Source organism: Styela clava, chromosome 2 (assembly GCF_964204865.1).
Source record: "Styela clava chromosome 2, kaStyClav1.hap1.2, whole genome shotgun sequence".
In the NCBI taxonomy this organism is placed as follows: Eukaryota; Metazoa; Chordata; class Ascidiacea; order Stolidobranchia; family Styelidae; genus Styela; species Styela clava.
The window spans coordinates 12333514-12350993 of NC_135251.1; the positions used below are offsets into that span (position 1 = coordinate 12333514).

Genomic DNA, 17480 nt, shown 5'->3' on the forward strand with positions numbered 1-17480 from the left:
TTCAGAACGTATAAAAAATATTTCATTTCCTATTTCCGTATGAACAATTCCAAATTGCAATCGATATTCATATATGTCATAAACATACGTTTGATCAATAAAAAAAACAAAAACATGGCGATTACAAGAAAAGCGACAGATGGAGAGAGAGAGACTGTTAAAGTGTCGATGCCAATTTGCTTGTTGTCAACAATAATATATTAATATAAATATCATGAATTATGGGCAGGATGTGTTAGTCTATGTTCGATCAAACGTGATCAAGTCAAATAATGCAAATACATCGTACCAAGCTGACCACTTAGTATTAATAGCCATCATTAATTATGTATTGTTATGTTATGGACATTGTCACCGTCCCGATGTTATGGTGACGTCGAGTTTTGTTTACAAGATGTTATCAAGTACTTCATTATGTATGAATCATCTAGTTTCAACGTACCAGCTTATAATTTATCCAAAAATCTTATTTGTAAAAATAATTGATTTTTTTGTACTCGGTATCAAGTTCATATATTACGTAACAGCAATACAGGGCAAGTAACCTTTACCGATAAGATTTCATTATAAACTAATATGATTCGACCACCTGATCTGCTCTGATTTCGCTCTTTTATTTGAACTTTTCAAAGAAATATTGATTTTGTCTGAAGTTTGAATGTTTTAGTCAATTTTTTTTTATCCGTAGATTTAATATAAAATGATGAGTAAATGGAATATGTGCAGTAAGATAGTTTTCGAAACGGGTTGCAAACTCCCAAGAAGACTCTAAAACAGGGATTCCCAAACTTTTGAGCTCGCGGCCCCTTTTAATATATTAAAATTTTTCGCGGCTCCTGTTCACGCTAATAATGCTAAACAGTTTAGAATATGCATTTTTGATATTTCATTGACACAGCTAATTCTCCACTTTTAATAGGGCTACTCAACAACAAAAACATCTGTTTCAGATTATTCAATGTAATGGGTGAGAATTGATTCATATACACATCATTTGCTTTAATGAGGAACAATAAAACATTTGGATTAAATATATTATGTAATATGTTTCGAGGCGCACTGAGCAAATCGCTTTCCGGAACCGCTAGCTTAGCGTTTAAAGCCGGCGTTGTTATGCAAGCACTCAAATCTGGTCAAACGATCAGAATATGCATTGTTATGCAAGCGCGATGATTCTACCGTGTTTCCCCCAAAATAAGTCCAAGCCTGAATTTTAAAAATGATTTTAATTCAACCGCTCGCCTTGAAAAAAGACTTCGTCGATAGCGCAATTTGTTCACCTAATCCCGTGGAAGTTTCAATTCTGCTAGGGCGTCGCAAAATTTCGTGATGGTGTTAAAATAAATAAGTTTAATTCTGAAAATTTGGTTTTCTGTAGATAACGATTATTTTTCCTTGGTTCAAAAAGTGTTGCGCACCCAATCTTCTTTGCGATTTTGTATTTATATAAAGTAGGCTTTTCTACCATGGCCCAATAAATGTGATTTCACTGACTGTTGTTAGGTTTTGTTTGTTCGTTTATATAAAACTCATTGCAAAAAAGGTAATATATTGAAATGTACTAATACGTACGGTATGTTTCACGGGAAGTCGCAACTTGAGCATATTTCTGGAGGGCGTCACAATACAATGAAGTTCGAAAACCACTGAGTCCTAGTCGATAGAAAGAAATCTACTTTTTAAATGGTTAATAATATATATGTAGCAGTTATTTTGAATGAAAACGTGCTATTAAATTGGTATCATATTTAATCATATTATTTATATATTTCGGTATGCATATTTTGTATATTAAAAAAATCTCGTTATTCTCTACATCCCCGAAAAATGAGTCCCAGTGTTCGAAAGAAAATTGAAGACAATGTCTTATTTTCGGGAAAACACGGTATGATGATGTATATTCATTTACTCGGAATCGTGAAATTATCGTTTTACACTATATTTAATAATTATATTTCAAATCAAGAGTGAAAAAGTGCAATAGATATAGTACTTTGTATAAAATTGGTGTTCTCTTCGCGGCCCCTAGAATTTGTTTCGCGGCCCCTTCCAGGGCCGCGGCCCCTAGTTTGGGAAGCCCTGCTCTAAAATTACCATTTATACTTGGGAAGATCCACAGGTCATGAACCTTGCTAGTTCTGAATAGTCTACGAAAGCGGTTCCCAATCGGGGCCAATGGACGGCAAGTGGATTCGTGATCTTTACATGCATGCTAAGTAAAATAAACTCAAACTTAGTTTAGCTCGTAGAATATGAGAATCATTTTGTTTATTGAAGAAACTATTAATTGTGTTTGTTGAAAGAGGTCCACAAATTTCAGGCGAATGTATCTATTGTACTGAAAAAGAACTATACCTCCACAGTAAATTTGTCACATACTTTTTGATACATAATAAAAGTTTGGTACTGGGAAGTTTTGTTCAATCGTGTGCCATGTACGTGGTAAGTGGTTGGTAAAATTCAAAGTGTGATTCACTTGCGTAAAAGTTCGTTGTCGCAAAATTGCTTTTCCGCGAAACGCGTTTTCTCGCTAAGATCATTCTCACAAAACATTCTCGCGCAAATGATGCCAACCAGAAACACAAATGTCGGTGTGAACAACATTTATTCTGCGTCAATTCTGTTCATTAACTGAGGCGAATAAAATATCATTTCAAACAATAAGGTTTTTATCGAAAATACAAATAAACAGTCATTTTACGAACGACAGTAAATTTTTAACAATTGTGATAAAATATATTTGATAAAAAATTGAAAAAATAAAAGTACCATAAACATTGAAAATCTTTTGTAAGAAAAAATATTTCGTTGACCATAGTTATGACGTCAGGATGAAGATGACGTCACCAACGGTCATTGTCGTTGTAATATAGGCAGTGTTTGTTTGTGTTAGCGTGACAGATAGAAAGTTAATCATTGTCGAGCATGGGCCATGGATTGGCTGCGTTCAAGATTTAGAGGAGCGCCCTGATAGAAAGCTGGGATTGATTCGTCTGTTTTGATTTCGTAATTTAAATTTAATTCGTCTTATCATTTTACATGAGAGCTGTGCAACAAAGATCCATAAATATGTATCTTGCACAATCAAGAGAAGAAAATCAAAATTTTGCGCAATTTTTTGGGAGTAAATACCGTAATAGAAATGGTAGCAAAAATAGATTTGCATATTTTGAAGTTTGTCCATTGTTTATTTCAATTGCGCCCAAACTCGTCTTATCTCTGAATTCAGCCGAAAAGGAACATTTTATCTGCGTGTGTTCTCCGCATAATCATGCCTTCCATTCGTATCTTTGGAATCTTTGTTTCAATCAAAAACATTTTTCCTCTGTACGATTATCCGTCACACAAACGATGTCTTTTTAGCTTCTTTCAAAATTCGTAGACTCGGCCCGAGGGGTATTCCTATGCTTTTTAACCTTTCTTCATCCATATAAGGCAATTCAACCATTCCAATGCTCTCAGATTTAAAATTGTCGATATATTTCTAAAAATAAAACAAAGGAAATTCAGAAATATAATTAAAAGTAGAGTGAAATGCATAAATAGTTAATACTGAAATCGGCGCTTCAGAAGTATATGTAACAATATGAACGTAACTAATCTTGTTCGCCTACTTTACATTAAGTTGTGTAGGGACTGAAACCTATGGGCAGAGAGTATATTCACTTGACTAACACAGACAGTCCCCGAACTAGTAATAGAACTAAAATAAGGGAATTCGGAATGGAATTATGGCCTAACCCTAACCTGCTACACATACTGTGGGAGTACTCTAAAATAAAGTGCCATAAAAGGTTGCACATCACACCATTTGCTTTAAATATGTTGTTTAATGTTAACTCCATAATAATGCTAAACAAAAAAGGGTAATTGTAACTTGAAATATGATTACCAATCCAATATGTGATGGAGATATCTATTATCATTTATATAAAATGCTATTTTTGACAATCCACTATATTTTTTTAGTATATTAAATATAAATATATGTTTGATAGATTGGGGCACAAATATTTGTTTTTCATAATAAACAAACATTCAACTCTTCAACTCCTATAACATGATTGAAATTAAAATATGCAACAGCCGATCTTGCGATGTTATGAAAGTTCCTATATTAATCTCATTACTTAGGTTTCAGACAGAAAGAGTAATTTAATTTTAATAATTATATGAGAATCTGAATACAAAGAAGATAAACACGATTCAAAATATAAATCAAAGCATGAAAGCTAGTCAAATCAGAATATAACGTCGATCGATTTTGGGGCAATTACTTTAGCTGGAATCATTTTTTGACAATTCCTAGAACAAAAATTTGAAATAACGTTAGGGGCAAAACAAGGAAGCTCTAGCAAAATTTTGGATAAAATTATGACCAATAAGGTATTTTTGATAGTTTATAATAATTAATAATTGTAAAACAGTTTGCTTCATCGCTCCGTATCGAGAGAACAATTTAAAATATTTTAAAATAGTACTCATTCGGTCTTCATGAGCTGATTTTTAGGCTTTGGTTTCGTACAAGGCTAACGGAAAACATTCACCAATAGGTAGAAAACTAATGGTATAGCAAAGACGTTCCGTGTTCGCACATAAAACTCACATAAAACTCCCAGTATTGCAGCTAGAGGGAGATTTGAACTCAGGTACTCTATAACTTTTGATGATATTTAATGTCTTATGTAAAGTTGTATCTAAAATATTGCCAGGGCACGTTTACGGTAACATGGCCTTTTAATGGCAAACCTTTAACGCCTGATTTATATCTTGTATTCAAATTTTATGCATTCGTTTTGAAGAGTTTGCTATTTTTGTTAACTGGCGTGACCAAATTTCAAGAATTTTTGTTGAAAATGTAACAATTTGATTTTGCAACTGTCCAATGGCCACTAATATGCGATTTGCACCTAAAAAAGCATAATATTGTATTATTCTTGCAGATGGTTTTTAATTATAAAACTCATCTCGGAACGCATTTGCCGTTTATCAAATTCTATTACTGCCTTTTATTATTGACAATTAGTCATCAATAATTTAGACTATACTAAATACCAGCTTAGAAAACTAACTATGAAAAAGTTGTAAAAGTTCGTCCGTGCCTCAAAACTTTGAAACTTTTTTCCATGAAAAACTGGAGTATTTTACACATGAAAACATGTGGCACAAGCTTGGAGGGCCAGTAAATTCAGGTTAGTATTAATACATAGTGTGTAGTTCCCAAAGAAAACCACGAGAGGCAACAAATTGGAAACAGTTTGACAACAGAGTTTATATTTTATTCCCAACTTCCACAAATACAACTTTAGGTAAATTATGCAACACGTCATGCTTGGCCATATTCAAAAACATGGCCAGAACGCTTTGTCAAGCATGCGTCATAGATAAATTGTTCAGTCACAAAGTGCATTATACAGAATAGTTTTTGGCGAGAAAATATTGAATTTTATAATCAGACAAATTCAATTTAATATTTATGAAATTGTATTTAGGGATTAGAATTACATTGCAATTGGAATTTCCAAGGTTATTGATACTTTTGAAATTCGCCGAGATGCAGTTAGCAAAAATGAGGTATTTACATAAAACATTGCAGTACACCATTGCCCTAACCAAAGGATCGCATGGGCTTCCTAGAATCAAACATACAACCTAATAGGACATTAAAATTGGAATTGGGCCAAATATCCATCCATTCCCGAACGTTTAAGAAAAGTAGAAGTTCGAATTCGATAACTCTTAGTAAGCATTTTTTTCTTATTGCCGCGTTGTTCTAATTCCAGTATGGGAGTTAAGATTAAACTTTTATAATAAAAGTTTCACATTTAATGCACACACATGTATATTGCATTTGTGACGTCAAAGACTCCGTATATTTCGTGATAAAACAAGGTTTTTATGCTGTTTCAACAGCAAATACTACGTAAAATATAAAAATGACAATTAGTGATATCTTACCTCATAACCCATTTGAGTTAGAAATAAATTCAAAACAGGAGGTTTCTCTCCAAAAAATTTTGCAAGTTTAACCATTCGTCGAGGCTGGGCTTTTGCATTGAGTGCCGACATTGCTGCAACCTCTGATTTGGAACGACTGGACGACGACGATTTTCTTGATGATGGCTTTCCCTGGGAACGTTCTTTACGAAGCTACAAAGTATTTAAGTGCGATAGTTTAATTAACTTGTAACACTGCTGGTCGGAGTAATGATTAGTGACACCGGGTCTGTTCGGAACTAACGAAACTTCTGTAGTGAATGGAAATTTCGTAGTTATCGTATTCAACACATGGTTTTTGTTGGCTTTTGGCTTTTGTTCACAATCTTATTAAAATACAAGAAACGCGGTGATGCATGTGTGGAATCAGAGTCTTGATATTCGCTCAATGTGTGGAGAAAGTATGGCAATTTCATAACATAGTTTACTCACGAACAAAAGTGACCAAAGACCTAATGATTGTCCCGGAACGAGCTGAATTATTTCTCCAAAAATCAAATGCGGGAACACTTGAGTCATGATGCTGGACTGTACATGTTACCAAAGTAACGACATAAGCGACAATGTCACTTCACAGAAGATTATTATTCACTTATGGGAATTAGTAATTTACAAATAGATTGGAAAATTTTAAAACGCTATTCGCAATAACGTTACGACCGGCCTTGTGACATAAACACTTCCTACTTATGTACTTACTTTAGTGTTTATGTTAGGTGATAACAATAAAACCAAAGTGTCAAAGGTGTGCACTTAAGATGTATATAAGACAAAAACAGGTGACAAAACATGTGACTGGGGATATTAATTATTAAAACAAAAACATACATGCACCCATAGAGCCTAGAGGAGATGCACTTTATTGGGTACTCCCGTAGTATGTGTACCAATTTAGGGTTAGGCCAAAATTTTATTCCGATTTCCCCCTATTTTAGTTCTATTACGAGTTCGGGGACTGTCTGTCTTAGCCAAGTGAATATACCCCCTGCCCATAGGTTTCAGTCCCTTTACACAACTTGATGTAAAGTGAACGAACAAAATTAGTTATCCCATATTGGTACACATACTTCTGGAGCGCCCTTTATTGTCATCATAAAATTGACTTGTCAGGGATCTTAACACGAACCATTAATAAATTGCAGTATATAATAAGTCCATGCTTAAAAATACGAAACTACTTTTACAAGATGGCCCAGCGGTTAAAGCGTTGGACTAAATGTGTTGGCATCGCAGTATTCACATCTCGCGTTCAAATCCAATGCCCCCTATCTCACCCAGTGTGTAATAAATTGGATAGGCAGTGCCGAACCCGAATTACTACAGGTGGTCGCCAGAAAAGCAGAAAATTTGGAGGGCAGACTAGATCACGAATAAGATGCGTGCTTACTCATTTCTTTTCTCGAACCGTTTTAATTTCTTCTAGATTTTAGGTTGTTTTAGGTTCTACTAGGTTAAGACACTGCTCTGAAATGCACGGACGACGATGAGTGTAATATACCATGTATATGCCTTTGAAATACTTTGTAAAAGTTATTCTTTGTGGAAATAAATAGCTGTTTAACAAATTTTCTGTTTTCTAGCGGCCACTCTGTAGATATCAGTTGGTGTTTGGACAGTACCTCGTTTGGAGCCGAGGACGTGTAAAAAAAAAGCTCACCTCTTCAAGCTGTTCGCGTAATTCTTCTATATCACGGGATGCGCTGTTCTGTTGCCTCATTTCTGATGATAATTGCGCCACACTTCGAGCCAGTGTAACAACGTGGGCTTCCAGACGAGAAAATCGTTTGTTGACAGCTCTAAACATATTTCAAATTTTAGGATTATAAAATATATACATATATATTTGTTAGATATTCGAATAAAAAAATGAAAGTTATTTTGTTGGAAAAAACATTCGAACTCACAAAACAGTATTTTAGTACGACGATCTATTTTGCTTGCATCAGAGTTGATGTGGTCATTGAAAGAAAATAATTCAGTCCCAGGAGAGACTATAGTTTAACATATTACATTTGCAGCTTGGTTAAGTTATGTTTGGTTAAAATAGGCGTCATTAAATGCATAGCAAAGTTGAAATGGTACCGAAGAGATCACTAATTAATAAAAATATTCAAAAGAAGAATTCAGATTGTAAACGGATTTGAGTCACACATTTTATTCATAATATGAATACGATTAGACAGACTAATCAACGAGAAATCTTGGTTTATCTGGTCAAATGTAACACATAGAATTTATTTTGGCGTTGACTAAGGATTTTGCTATAAAATCGATGAATCGAGGGTGACGCGTAATTTTTCGTCCATATTTAAATATTTTGAGTCAAAATCCGTCGGGCATTATGCTCTAAAGGTCACCTTGTAATGGAATCATGTCATATCTAATTATGTCCAGCTGATCAGATAACTAATAATTTTTATGTTGCTGGTTTCAAGATAGACTGACAAACCCATTAACAAAAGTTAACAGTGAACGACAAGAAAAGCCTTTGGGAATAAATTATGCAAAGACAATAAATTTAAAAAGACGCCGGGGACATCTATATAGTCGATACAAGATCAAGTCAGACCAAGAAAGGTTACGAGCGCTTTATAATATAAGAAAACGCACTAAAGTAACTGATATATCATAGTATATTGGGTACTCCTGAAGTATGGGTACCAAGATGACGGACACCGGAACGTAGTACGTGTACCAGGTTAAGGTTAAGCCATAATTTTATTCCAATTTTCCGTATTTCAGTTCTATCACGAGTTTAGGGACTGGCCAAGTGACTCCCGTAGTACTTGTACCAGAAATCATAGCCTAACCCTAACCTGGTACACATACTACATTCCGGTGCTCGCCATCTTGGTTCACATACTTCGGGAGCGCCGGATATTGTTCATACTGATTCTGGCAACAGTCACTTGAACACGCCATTAAAAATTACCCCGGTTTTGGACATAAATGAATCAGAGCAAAGAATTTTGTAATAACATTTCGTCACTCCATGTATTTTCGAATGGGTTTTCGAATGTTCAGTAGTACAAAATGGAGAACGCACAAAAACGTATGAAACGGTTCTAGACTCGAAACATTATACAAACAAATCTGTAGTTGAAATAATATGGCGAAATGAATATTTGTTATACTTTAAGGGCTCTAATACCATTTCTAATTTGACATATACAACGAATGTGATGTTTTGAAGCTTCGTCAGTCTCCGGTACTCCATATTATAAATGAATTCACCAATCATAAGAAAATAGTGATGTGCTATGAGAATCAAAACTGAAACTGAAATCTTTCATCGGTGATTTTGAGTGAACTAATGAAACATTATTCAAATTTCTATACGACAAGGTAGGGCTTTACCTAACTTCTTTTGCGTATGATTTATCTAAAATTCCACCGTTGCCATGGTGTCGTCGATGATGACGTTTTCCTTTTCTCAAAATACTGCTTGTAACAGAAGCGCTTGTGAACGATCTTACACTCGATGTTTCTTCAACGTCATTTGGCTCTTTAGCGCCGCCACCGTCACCAGACCTGTGAAGTAAATATGTTCATTCGCAATAAATCCACAAATAGGATTATGGTTTTTGTGTTGTTACCAAAATTAGGGAAGTGGTTCATAACCTTTTCAGTGCTATGAAAACTTTTTTTATTGAACTTCCATAAAGTGGTGGATTCCTTTAAATTTACAAGCGGTTTCTACTAGCAAGTTGATTAAAAGTTTGGACTCAGACACTTAGAACAAATAAACGGGGTAGGAATATATCTTATTTCAGCGGTTCAGGACATGCTGGTTGCCCCGAACAACAAAATGCCGGTCAATAATGCCATAATATTGTTGCACGAAAATAGTCGCTGGAAAAGAAGAATTCAAATATGGTGAATGTAAAATCTTACTCGAGGTTCATTATTAACTGCAGATATTTGTAGGGAAAATCAAAATTTTAACGAATTTATTGTAAAAATGCGTCAGAGCCAACAAAGTATTTACCTATAAAATGCTGGGAACCTTCCCAATCTCTGCTTCTGTTTTGTTATTGCTTCTGTTCCCTCTATGTCGTCATAATAAGTAAATTCTTGCGAGTGTTTATGTTGATGTACTTTTTTATTTTTGCCGTGACGACTGCTTCGTTTACCAACGCGATGTCTTCGACCATGCGTAATCGCTACCCGACGCTCATCGCAAGATGACGCTCGGGAGCTTTGGCGTGTAACATATCGGCCCTGAACTTGGCAGTTTGTTATCTTAGTGGTGACTTTTACAGCGGGATTTTTTGTTGCTATCACAGCCTTTGTTTTATCACGTGTCTCAGCCAATGCACTTTCCGTAGGCGATAGTTCTTGGTGATCATGACTTTCTCCGCTGGCTCCGCTGTATTTTCCACTGTCTTCTGCAAAAAGGAGTTAAGTTGAAACAAAGAGGAACATATCGACAAGTATGCTCAAAATAACTGATCATTCACATAACTTGCGCGTAGCAATGTTGTTAATTAAGTTTGACCATAAATTACGATTGTTTTAAATTTTAAATGTTGGACTATTCTTTTCATGAATATTGTTTCAGATGCACAGTTTTTGGTACTTCAGTAGTGTGTGTACCAGTTTGGGGTTAGGACCTAATTTTAGTCTGATTTTTCTTATTTTAGCTCTATTAGGAGTTTGGATCTGCCAGTATTATCCAAGTAAATATACCCATTGGTTTCAGTCCATTCACGCAACTTATGTAAAGTAAGCGAACAAAATTAGTTACCTCCATATTGATACACACAATTCGGTAGCGCCCATTTTTTAGATTTGGTTACTGTTTACCTGACTAAGACACTCACAAGCAGCAAATGTGTATAAAACAATTTTCACTTGAATATATTTCAACATTTTCAAGTCTACACTTACTCTACTTTTGAATTATTCTAGCTTGTACATTGTACCTTGAAAATATATTGCATTTTTTCATATGCCCCACAGGCATTCGTATGAATATATTTATATATATATATATATATATACCTGAAATCTTTCCTTTAGAGTTCTCCGTTAACTTTTTTTTCATGAGATTTTCATAACTAGGCAAGCATGAAACTTCATTATGGAATTTACGAGGCGATTTGTCCTGCTGAGAAGATTTCATGGCGATATGAGGTTCGCTGTTCCTCGGTGTACTTTCTTCGTCGGATTCGTCAGGAGAAAGGGGCGGTAACGTTGGGGTACTGGAGCGTGACCAAACGGTCTCGCGATGTGATTGGTCAAGATTTGAATCTATCTTTGACTGACGTTGTTTTTGTGCTTTTAATGAAATTTCATCATCAGATTCGCTTATAACTGAAGAATCAAAGTCAAAAACAGAAGCCTCAGCGTCTAGAATAGCACCACTGTCACGATCATCACTTTTCCGCGATTCCCGCTCATCATCTAGCGGATCTTGATTTCTAGCATGGTTTTTCAAAGAGCTGTCCCTACTGGGTATTGTAGGTGAAGTTACAGTCCGACTAGACCGTTTTGCAGGTGTTGGTACAGAGTTTTCAGATGACATTGAAGTCAGTGATGACACTTTAAGGCCACAATGCTCTATACTTTCTACAGTATTCTGCGCAGGAGGTCTAGTATAAGCCGGTGACGGCGGTTCCGTATATTGTATAGGCTTTGCTTTGCGTTCAACAGTATTATATGATTTAGTAGGGGATACCTTTCGAGGCAGACTTCCCTTTTCATGATTTGAAATATCAATACCTTTAGTTTTAGGCGGCAAAGACAGTGTAGGAGCCGTGGCTGTCTTTCGAAATCGGAAAACTGGTTTTTCATGTTGATCAGAATTTCCTATTGTATTTAAAACATCCGTACCAGACGCTGGTAAACTTGACTTTGAATATTCCAATGTTTTTCGTGCGGTTCCGGGTTCAGGGGTTCTTGATTCAGGTCTGTTTCTGAACATCATCCACTCAGGTGCGCCGTCTTTAATTTCACTTGTCGGTGATTGTAGTGGTAAAGTCGTAGCACGACCGGGACTCGGTGCTGGACGTTGGTTCCAAATAGCTTGATTATATGCCCCAGTTGGGGTTCTCCGTCCCATCGGTGTGCTAGAACTAGCGGGATCTACATACAGTTGAGTAGTAGAAACTGGCTGATCCTGAAAATCACAAGTGAGTTAGATTCTTATTACATAACAAACAGTTTGTAAATTGTAGTATCGTCGTGTTATTGATTTCATGTGATCTATATAATAGAAGTCACTGAGCAAAAGAAAACACTATAATTTTCTTTTAATTGATTTTGATTCAATACTGTTATTACTGCCTTTCCTCTACCACTTAGGCAGACATACCATTTTTTCGGTTGTGATGGCTCAGCCTAATCAAATGTACCGTACCGGCACTCATTGCACGATATCCAATAATTATTTATCAACATGTAGCATAGAGAAAATTGTTTACAAACTAACAAATAATTTTCAACAATAACAATAAAAGCTTTCTTTCTATGTTTGAAAACAGCGACTTTTCTTTAAAATGTTCATACCGACATTCGATAATCGAGTATAATTAGCGGATTTCAAGAGATCGCTTTCTTTCAATGCAGGCTATGTGTCGCCTACTATTGCGTATTCTTCACTGGAGGAAAGGAATAATATTCGGTGTGTTAATGCGAAACATAGACTATTATAACCTGTATTCGATTTCTACTTCACATATCATACCTAAAAATTTATACAATCTTGAAAACCAAATCACATTAAACATCGATAGCTGTAATATTGTGCTCTATATATATGCTAATGTGACCAAGATTAATTTTTATTAAATAACTTTTGATAAAATTTACCCAATTTATCATACGAATTCAAGGCAATAATATAAAAAAGTACTCCCGTAGTGTGTGTACCAGGTTAAAGTTAGGCCATAATTTTATTCCAATTTTTTTTTATTTCAGTTCTATTACGAGTATTACTTGATGTAAAATAGGCGAACAAAATTAGTTACCTCCATATTGGTACATACACTTCTGGAGCGTCAATAAAAGAATAATAAATACAATTACCTGCTGTTGCTTGTTAGTGTGATCAGGAACTACATTCCAGTTTTCGTCGTAGAAAGATGCAGGAACCGCACTGACACATCGACGTTGGCGTGCTGTCAAAGCTTCGGTTTGCGTACGACGCACAAATGGAGCAGGTGATTTTGACGTCGCCCTCGAAGTTGCAATCTAAGTAACATTAATATTATGTATGGTCTTGTTACTTCAAATAAAAAGAATTTACAATTCTCCAATGCCTTCAATGTCACGATCTAAAACAAATAGTACAGTAAGAAAATATAATATTTTTATAAATCCACTGTTTATTTATGGCGCTCCAGAAGTGTATGTACCAATTTGGAGGTAAGTAATTTTGTTCGCTTACTTTACATCAAGCTGTGTAAAGAGACTGAAACTTATGGGTAGGGGGTATATTCATTTAGCTAACACAGACAATCCCCAAACTCGTAATAGAACTAAAATGAGGGAAATCGGGATAAACTTATGCTCTAATGAGTCTAAATCCTATCCTGGTACACACAATACGGCAATACCCATTTTTTTAGATATAAATATATTATAGACCACAAAAACAATTCGATATAAATCAATCAATGGGCAGAAAGGCATTTACATCAAAATCGATATATAAAAAAGCATAATATACCGGATTGGATCTTTCATGACTTGGCATTCTATCGCTCGACGATGAACGTGTTCGCCTGGTAATTGATGTCGGTTGATTCTTCAAATCTTCATCGCCCGTTGTTCGGTTCAGTCTTTCCCTCATTTTTGATTCAGCAATACGAGGAGAGTAGGATCCCTGGCAACCTTTACTTCCTAGTTCGTACGTTGGAGGTTTTTGAAAAGTATTTTTCTGTAAGGCAAGATTTTAAAATATGAAGGATATGAGAAATGAACTACCTATAAAATAGATAAAAGTTTAGGTATCTTTTTCAGGGAAATAAGTGTAAATATTAATTTTCGAACAAATCTATGTAAAATCCGACATTTAAACTTGTCTACTGTAATAGTGCGTTACTTAAACCAGTATTAAACTAGTATTGCCTGTTTTGCCCAAATGAACTTCCTGAACAAGCTAAGTATGCATTCGTATTGAGATATTGTGTAGGGATGCAGCGGCAGCAATAAACATGACTCTTCTAAATGGCTCATTTATTAGGCGCTGCTGTTTGTAGAATATATTTTACCAATATTCTTGCCAGCAAAAAAATGGAATATTTGGAAAAATTATAAACTTCAGTGCTGAGTGAAAATCAATAATCAATATATACACTCGGAATAGCGTCTTTTATTTGGCAAAACTGGTGACCCCCAGACAGATCTGACTGTTTATTTTTAAGGAGTGTTTAACGTTAAAAATTCCAATTTTTGCTAAAAATTCATTCAACCTCCAAACCTTGTGATGTTTCTAACATTTTTGACTAATAGAGTCATCGCTATATCTTGGACAGCAGTACCTATATTAAACGTGTCACGAAATGTTCAAAGTTCGACCCTTGAAAAGTTATCTATCCATGTCAAGTCTGGCAGTCGCGGGTACTTGTACTGAAAAACCCTACCTATTCCATTCAAGTAAAAAAGAAAATTAAAAAAAACGTCTCTAAAAACATCTGAAAAAAAAACAATTTCTGTGTGCATATAGAAATTTCCTAAACTGACCTGTATTTCAACCGACTTTCAATCAAAAAAACTATAATTTAACCAAAAAAAAAATTGAGCTGAGCAAAACCACTACTCTCAACTCTTAACAGCTATGTTAACAGTGTACATTACACTTCAAAGGATCTGTCCAATACAACAAGCAAACGTGTTTAGGAAAGTGGCGACCTAGCGTCTCGAACGACAAACACAATTATACGAAACGTGGAGAAAAATCACGAACATTGGCGTTAATATGGCGCAATTTGTCTGAAATTTCTAACTAAACTACATAATTCTTAGGCTGTGAGAATTAATTGTACACTTTCTGTATTTTAATTGCCCTGAATAATGAATAGTCAAGATGATATCGTAGAATAATAAAGCGTAAAGAAATGTCGAAAGTATCATTTTTATCCAGTCTAGAGACGCACATATAGAGTTTATTATTTCAGTTTTACGCATGGCCAAAGAAGATCCTACTATTGAGTAGGCAGTGCGTTTTGTTATATATTGTGTCGTAATAATACAATAGGCAAAACAATAAAAAGAATAAATTGATTAAGACAAAGCACGTTCACAATTCTGTTCCATGGTAGTGTTTTCCATGAATGAAACCTTAACCGAGCTGGATCAGGCACGGCCCGAATTTCGAAAACACTGATACATCTATGGTCCAAGTTAGATCAACAACACATGTGAATAAATTTAAAAGGGGGAATGAAATACAAAAGCTATGGGCGGTGAATGAATTTACGATTTACAATAGGAAGGCTGAATTAATTAATCCTTCAGATAAAAACAAAACACTGAATGAATGAATCAAAGACTTGATTGGAGTCTACTAAAAAGACAATAGCATGTTTCCAAGCCTAAGACTCGCAGTTTGAAGTGGTTAACTCAGAGTGGACCTTGAAACAAATAAATTTCACTGATTAAATGTGATTCATTTAGGACTCTGTGGGTCATTGAATGGGGCAGTTGGTGATAAATCATGTCCGCGTGGGTTTCCCAACTTCGGTCTTTGTGGCATGATCGCTAAGTTCCGTATAATACAATCTAACCAAACACAACGCACTAATGTATTAACTAGAAGAGTTGGAACAGGCACATCCTGAAGTACTCAAAATTGCTAAATTAATTACAATTGTCTTAGTAAGTATCGCGTTGGTCTATTCACGGTTGTGGCAGGTTAGGACTAGCGCTGGTTATTAATCTGGCGTATTGCTTGTGAATCGAATGAAATTGAACTTGAGAATAAGACAGGTGTGATTACAAATTACGGCCCGCGGGTGTAAATAAACTCTTTTTTATTCATATTTTCATATTAGGTTTTGAGCCTCCGGCCCAGTAACCAAGTTTATAATTTGTAACTGGCCCACTCAGAAAATAATTGCCCACCCTGGAAAAAGATATATAGGATAGATATAAAACTTCAGGTACATGTAGTAAAACACTAAGCAACATCTACCATCTCAAACTGAATATCTCTATCATTCAGAGTGTGCTGTGGAAATGAACTAAAATTGGTGCAAACTGGACGAGGAACATTACCTCAGCAATGTCACGACATAAAAAAAATTGAGGATTAAGTCGAAATTTACAATAATGAAATGCAAATTTATGTATCCTGACACCTCCCACACGGTTTTGTCCATCAGGTACCAAAAAGCGAAACATATTTTCCGCTTAACCGAAACAACAGCTGTGTGATCTTGAGACAGTAATTTAGGACTTCCGATATCGAGTATTATTTAAGGTGATATCAGGCATAAAAGTTGATAATCAATAGAAAATTACCTTCGGATTTGAAGTGGATTGGCCTTCTGTTCCTTCCGTGTCGCTATTTAATAGATTTTTTAATCTTTCTTCGATTGTTGGGGCGTTCTTTGCCTGAAATTAATCAATACAAATGAATGTCACGCATTTAAAACAAAAATAAAATGCTTGATGTCATAAATTTGAAAGATCTATCATAAAAAAAATTATATTGTTCAATCTTTTTCACATAATTTCTCGCTAATCTCAGATTTCAATTTTATTCAAATCTCAAATTTGCTTTAATTTGCTGTACAATTATAATTTGAACAATACTTCACATGTCACATGTTGTGTTACCTTTATTTTAATTTAATTACTTTTTCTAAACTTAATAACTGAAATTACGAGTTTTTAAGTCCTATTCTACTTCCCTTTCGAGGAGCCAGTTCTTGATAGCCAGTTCATAGATAGTAAAATTTACAGCAATTACATGTTGAAATTCCAAATTTGAATCAAAACCAACAAAACAGATGAAATAAATACTAATTAGAAGTAAATATATGAGAAATAGATTGAAAAAAAAACATAATTGACAGAAAAATCCTAGCTATTTCACGTTAAAGAAGCGAAATTCAAGCGATTAAAATAAAACTCCCGATTTTATTGTTCTGACTATATTTCAACAGATACTATTTCTTACATTTCTCCTATCGTTAAAGAAGGTAAACAGCCTCAATTTCTTCGTCTTCCCGTCGCCTTTCGTCTTCATGGTGACGCTGAAACCTTATACCTAACACAGACTAGAATCTAAAACCACAAGGAATCCCCTATGTATCGTTTCACTGTCAAATATCACATAGAAAAACAACTTTTGAAATCAACATCGACCCCAAAATAACCTATTATTGTTTCGAGTCATGTTCATATAGCAAAGATGTCACATCTGATACGATGCAAACGATAAATATATTTCGGGAATAAAACGGAAATATTCAAAAGTCAACAAAAGACACAGCTAAAAAAGCATCCAATATTACTATTGGCAAATGATTGTC

At 34.9% G+C, this 17480-nt stretch overlaps 1 protein-coding gene across 3 annotated transcripts in view; it reads right to left on the reverse strand.

The window, feature by feature from the left end:
• Window positions 1–2588: 2588 nt before the first annotated feature.
• Window positions 2589–17480, reverse strand: part of LOC120335613 (uncharacterized) — a 30653-nt gene continuing 15761 nt past the window's right edge. For 2 of the 3 annotated variants that reach the window (XM_039403142.2, XM_039403143.2), the window contains exons 3-11: window positions 16465–16557; window positions 13670–13879; window positions 13027–13191; window positions 11002–12118; window positions 9986–10385; window positions 9355–9528; window positions 7655–7793; window positions 5959–6150; window positions 2589–3484 (exon numbers count right to left, since the gene is read on the reverse strand). In XM_039403142.2, coding sequence (XP_039259076.2) covers window positions 3341–3484; window positions 5959–6150; window positions 7655–7793; window positions 9355–9528; window positions 9986–10385; window positions 11002–12118; window positions 13027–13191; window positions 13670–13879; window positions 16465–16557 — 2634 coding nt within the window. In that variant the 3' untranslated portion in view covers window positions 2589–3340. Of the gene's footprint in view, window positions 3485–5958; window positions 6151–7654; window positions 7794–9354; window positions 9529–9985; window positions 10386–11001; window positions 12119–13026; window positions 13192–13669; window positions 13880–16464; window positions 16558–17125; window positions 17286–17480 lie in introns of those variants that run through there. The other variant, XM_039403144.2, reaches the window with a different exon arrangement.